Genomic DNA, 6,098 nt, shown 5'->3' on the forward strand with positions numbered 1-6,098 from the left:
ACATTTGATTCTTCCTAGTTAGCTATCCTGTCATTAGTCATCAATCTCCCATGCATCATCAGCCACTATTATGTAATTTTGTCCTTTGGTTCTTGCTGCTATTATTGAACATCAATGTTTTCCATTCCACCCTGCTATAGTCACCAAGTAGATGTAGGTATATTTGTCTGATCAGGCTTCTGTTGTGAGTTTGCATAAACTGTCTAGTTTCCAGAATTCCATGTGCCTCTATCACTTTTTTACCATCCAACAGGCTTGTTGGGGTGTTGGCATTGTACTCATCTGTTGGTTCTTGATGTAGTAAGTATGAATCCAGCGTATCCACAACTTATCTTGCTTGTGAGCTAAATCCCAACAATGTTTGGCAATGGCTGCTTTGTTCCATAGCTTCAAGTTAACAATATTCAGTCCAACCTCCTGCCTTTGGCAAGCATACTCTATCCCAAGCAAGTAAAGCCTTCCTTGTTATTTCAGTTGTACCAGACCAAATATAAGACCTTCATATCCCCTCTACAATCTTGATCACTTTTGTTGGAAGAATGAATAATTGTGCCCAGAAAGCCTGAATTCCAAACAAAACACTTTGGAATAACTGGACTCTTCCTGCATAAGATAGAGTCTTAGCAGTCCAAGAAGTAATCCTTGTAGTCATTTTGTCAATAAGTGGTTGCCGCTGCATTATACTTAGTTTCTTTGTAGATAAAGGTACCCCTAAATATTTAAAAGGAAGTTCACCATTTGAGAGCCCCAGCAGCTGTAGAATTTTTTGTTTGTCTACCAAAGGAACCCCTCCAAAGTAAGCTTCACTCTTACTAAGATTTGCTTGTAGACCTGAAACCTGAGTGAATTGGTAGAATTTTTGTTGCATCACTTGTACTGTTTTTAGATCCCCTTTGGCAAATAGTAATAAATCATCTGCAAAGCTTAGATGAGTAATCCCAAGCTTTGCACATATAGGGTGATACTTAAAGTCCCTCTCCCGCTTCAGACTTGCCAAGTTCCTACTCAGATACTCCATTGCTATGGCAAACAAAAATGGAGACATGGGATCTCCCTGCCTCAATCCTTTAGCAGCATTAAAGGGCTTAGTTAGTTCCCCATTAACTACAATAGAGTAGTTAACTGTCTGAACACATTCCATAACCCAAGATATGAATAGTTAAGGGAATCCTAGTTCTTTCATAACTTGCTTCATATAAGGCCACTCCACAGAATCATAGGCTTTCTGTAGATCTATCTTTATCATGCACGTAGGAGATATATTCTTCCTAGTATAGGCCTTCACCAGTTCATGAGCCAAAAGGATATTGTCTGCTAGCTTTCTCCCAGGTATAAACCTGCTTGTGCTTCATTAATAATTGTACTAATGATGCCTTGCATTCTTGCTGCTAGAACCTTGGATATCATTTTGTAGAGGACAGTACAACATGCTATAGTTCTGAACTCCTTCACAGTTTTAGGCTTAGACACCTTAGGGACCAAGGTTATGGCTGTGCAATTTATAGCTCTATACAGATTTCCAGTGCTAAAAAACTCCATAACAGCTGCAGTGACTTCATCTTTAATAACATGCCATGCTTTCTTGAAGAAATATGCATTATAACCATCCACACCAGGAGCCTTGTCATTGTCAATAGAGCACAATCCTTCATAGATCTCTTCTGGAGCCACTTCTCTGCTTAACTCAATCCTTTGTTGTTGATTAAGTTTAGTTCCCATACACATAACCCTTTTGTCTATAGCAGGGAGTGAATGGGTAGCAGTACCCATCAGTGATTTATAAAACTCTACTATCTCCCTTTGGATGCTTTCTGAATCAGTAATCCTGCTGCCAGTGCTGGACTGCAACTCCACTATTTGCTTTCTTTGGATCCTCTCTTTCATCACAACTGAGAAATATTTAGTATTAGAGTCACCTAGTTGTATTCATTTTGCTCTGGCTTTTTGTTTCAAAGCTCCGTCTTCTATCAGATCCCATTTTTCCAAATTCTGAATCAATTCCTTTTCTTGTAGTAGCAGCTCAGAGGAGCTACTTGTGTCTATGCTTTTTTGGACCTGTTCAAGTTCAATTCTGGCTATCTCTATCTTTTGCCTAATGAACTTAAACTCCTCCACATTCAGTTTCCTCAGTACTGGCCTTAGTGCTTTTAATTTCTTCCACACATTCTGCATCTTCTGCCTGTGAAAACTTTGCTTCCAAATTTGCTGCACTTCATAGTTGAACCTCTCATGATCAACCCAGATATTGAAAAATTTGAAAGGGATTTTCCTGCTTCTGTGCTGATCATTGAAGGTTAGTATCATAGGAGCATGATCAGAGATAAATGGTAGTTCATACACAGTGGATATATGACCCCATTGCATCATCCATTCATAATTACCAAACATCCTATCAATTCTGCTCCATATCCTGTCACCACCACCTTGCTTGTTGGACCAAGTATAATAATCACCCTCCCAAGCCAATTCACTAAGTTTCAAGTCTTGGATACATTTGCTGAAATCTTGAGTCTCAGCCTTAGTAACTGGATTTCCATACATTCTACCTTGTAGTTGCAAAACAGCATTGAAGTCTCCCCCAATCACCCATTGTATGGATGTCATTTGCTCTATCTCTTTCAAGTTATCCCATAACAGTTTCCTTTGTTCAACTGTATTAAAACCATACACTATGGACACTGCATATTCATGATCATTTCTGATATTTGTGACAGTACAATGTAGTACCTGTGCCTCTGCTTTAATCACCCTGACTGAGTAGTAATTAGTATCCCATAATAACCATATTCTTCCATTAATTGCAGCATTATAGTCGTTGAATATCTCCCACCTAGGGGCTATATGATGGCTGGCACTTCTGGCATTGTGCTCCTTTACTCTTATTTCAATGATCCCAGCTAAACTAATGTTTTTATTTTTTAGATAGTTTTTCAGTTCCTTCCTCTTGTGCCACTTATTAATGCCCCTAACATTCCAGATTAACCACCTCATTGATTGAGTTTAGATCCCCCACCTCTATCATGGGGTAGGTTAGAGCTTCCACTAGCACCTGCTATTCCACTTTTCAGACTGCCTCTACTAGCTAAAGGAGTTAATGTAGGAAAGTTTTCAAGGTTGAAATCTAATACTTGTTTCTTGCCCTTATCAATTGCTTCAACTCTATAACCCTCTGCATCTCTAGCCAACTGGTGCTGACTTTCTTGTTGTGACTGCTCTGTTGGATATTGCTGAGGCCTTTCCTTGGCAATTTCATTTGATTTTGTCACCCCAGCTGCCTTAGGTACCTCAATACCAGCTGCTTCTGTGTGCCCAGGTTCTGAATTATTTGTAGCATTTATGACTAGCCCTTTAGTTCTCCATTCATAAGTGACTTTCTTTGGTTCTCTTCTCCTCTTTGGTTGAACCTCCTTTTGCTCTTTAGGCTCTTGGTGAGTAGAGCAGACATGGCCAATAGCTTGGCATTTGTCACAATACATTGGTTTCCACTCATATATTAGATCCTGCTGAAAAATTCTCCCTCTAGGATCCCTCACCATAATCTCTGTCGGCATAGCTCTAGTCACATTTACTTCAATCAGCATCCTAGCATATGAAATTCGTGTTTGCTTGGTAGTACATTCATCAGCAAATAAAGGTTTTCCAATAGCACTGGCAGTTTTACTCAGTGCTTCATTTCCCCATCAACTCATTGGCAATTTGGGGAAAATTACCCACAGAGGTATATCAGTTAGGAATTCCATACTTAGATCAAAATCTGGAGTCCAGGGCTTAAGAATTATTGGCTTATTTCTGAAGGTGTGAGGTCCAGCATAAAATATTCTATGCATATCAGCTAGGTTTTGGAATTTTATCACATAATATCCATCCTCATGATGAAATAGATCTGGTTCAGCTACATCAAGCCAATGTTGAGTAATGTACCTTTGCATAGCATTATAGCCCGGATTTTCACCCACAATATAGGCTATCATCGCAACACTCCATTTTTCTTCAGCTTCCTTCACATCCTGCATCTCAAGTTGTACCACAGTTTGCCCTTCTATAATCTAAGGAGGGACATATCTAAGAGCCATTCCATGAGTTGCAACTCGATTCTGTTGGAACAAGTTGGACCACTTTTTTGGTTCTTCTCTTCGATCTACATGGTTTCCCTCTTTAGCCTCTAGATTCACATGTTCTCGAGTTTCAATAGCAGCTTCTCTTTGTTCTGTAGTTGCCTCTGTGCTTAGATTCTTCTGCATGTCCTTAATTGTCAAATCAGCTACTGTTCCATTGAAATTCCCAGCAGCTATAGCGGTACTGGTAGTCTCACTTTGCTTAGATTGAGTTGATGTGCCTAGAGTCAGCTTCCTACTAACCTCCAAGCTAGTCAATGGACTATCTTCATCTTTTTCTGCTTCTACTCCTTCACGCTGATCTAGTGTTTGCATGACTTGGCTTCGCTGTTCACCTTTCGAATTGGTACTAATTAAGTTTCTAATAGTCGAGATCGGTGTCTTAGGGACCTTCTTTGGCCTTCCTCTTCCTCTACCTCGCCCCCTAGCCATGGCAGACACACTCGGCGCACGTTTAGCTAACGTGAGCTGAGAGCATGGAGAAGACGATATTATTCAAAGTATTATTTTTCTTTAGAACACACGTGGAGTTAGTTATATTGTCTTTGTTTCCTTTTTCTGTTAGCTACAACGAGTAAGTACATTGAAATGCTCTAGCACATGGTCAATAACAAATTCGCGAATTGTTATATGCTACCGAATATTGTACTTTAACCCAGTATTAGAATTAACTTGTATTTTGTTCCAATCCAACTTTTTGCCATCAATTCTTAACTTAAGGACGTACAACGGAATCTAAAAATAGATAAATATATCATCTTTTCCTATTTTTAGCTGTTTTTTCAGGAATGGGTGGTTAGATGTTTGGGCGGAAGAGTACGCACGCAATGAGATTTTCTATTTATATTTTGTCCAAATATATATGGCCAAATAAAAAAGAAATAGTATAAAATGCTTTAGCCGCCAGTTAAGCATGGCCGGGTGATCCAATCCAACCCAGTGGCGAAGCCAAAAATGTTTTCAAGGGTGTTCAAACTTGAAAGAAGTAGAAACAAAATTCCGACAAAGGGTGTTCAATATAGGTTTTATATATCTAAAATCAATATTTTACTTATATACACAGTGTAATTTTTCGTAATTTTTCGGCGAAGGGTGGTCAGTTGACCACCCTTTGCTAAACGTGGCTTCGCCCATGATCCAACCTCTCACCTTTTATATAAATAAAATTATCACTTCGAAGCGTGTCCCATATCCCATTAGNAGATTGGACCGGGAGACCCCTTCGGGCAGTTGACGTCCAGTTCACGGGCCTTGGAGATTTGGCATCAAAGTCAATGACGCCCGATTTGGCCTCTTCCAAGGTTTTTCTCCTTATGGTATACATAGAATATGTTTTTTCAACAATGAGGGAAGCCACTCGGCGCTGAAGCTCTTCCTTTCCAGACTGGTCTAGACTAGACTGAAAGTTTTAGCTAATTTATGCACGAAAGTCTGCTAGATTGAATCAAGCTAAAGGCCTCAAGCTGAATAATCACTTAATAAATAGAAGAGATCAGACAAGTGAAACTTGTTCTAATCGTAGGATCAAGTAGAAATTTGAACTATGTGTTTCTAACAATTTTGTGTTTTGATTACAACTACGGGTGGCAATTTGAGCCGACACACATCCAACCTGTCCAGAGATTAATGGGTTGGCTACAGACATTTTAGCTCATAGATCTATTTGGGCTGAGCCCAAATTAACCCATTATTTTTTATAACCTATTCTCACCTATAAAGTAGCTCAAATACAACCCATGAAACTCACCCAAATTAAAGGGATCACAACTCAATTTATCTAGAAATTTATTTAGTTGCCCAATTTTACTTTTTTTTTTTTTTGTATTTTCAATTTTCAATTTTTTCGTTTTTCTACCCCCTCCCGCCCCACAAACTCCCTCAATTTTTTTGTTACCTTTTTTTTTTTCAATTTTTTATTTTCTGTTTTCTCGTTTTTCAGCACCACCCATACTCCCCAACACCAAACCAACCCCTCCCCCCCCC

General features: G+C 39.2%; 1 protein-coding gene across 1 annotated transcript; it reads right to left on the reverse strand.

The window, feature by feature from the left end:
• Positions 1 to 1,926: 1,926 nt before the first annotated feature.
• On the reverse strand, positions 1,927 to 2,991 carry LOC109222285. The gene has a single exon (XM_019386655.1). It carries the CDS (start codon positions 2,989 to 2,991, stop codon positions 1,927 to 1,929), a length of 1,065 nt encoding a protein of 354 aa, XP_019242200.1.
• Positions 2,992 to 6,098: the final 3,107 nt, after the last annotated feature.

The sequence above is a fragment of the Nicotiana attenuata genome, unplaced genomic scaffold (assembly GCF_001879085.1).
Source record: "Nicotiana attenuata strain UT unplaced genomic scaffold, NIATTr2, whole genome shotgun sequence".
In the NCBI taxonomy this organism is placed as follows: domain Eukaryota; kingdom Viridiplantae; phylum Streptophyta; class Magnoliopsida; order Solanales; family Solanaceae; genus Nicotiana; species Nicotiana attenuata.

Bases quoted from the DNA above. Each gene is read 5' to 3' on its own strand.
- LOC109222285 (XM_019386655.1), bottom strand. From the start codon at position 2,991: ATGAGGTGGTTAATCTGGAATGTTAGGGGCATTAATAAGTGGCACAAG.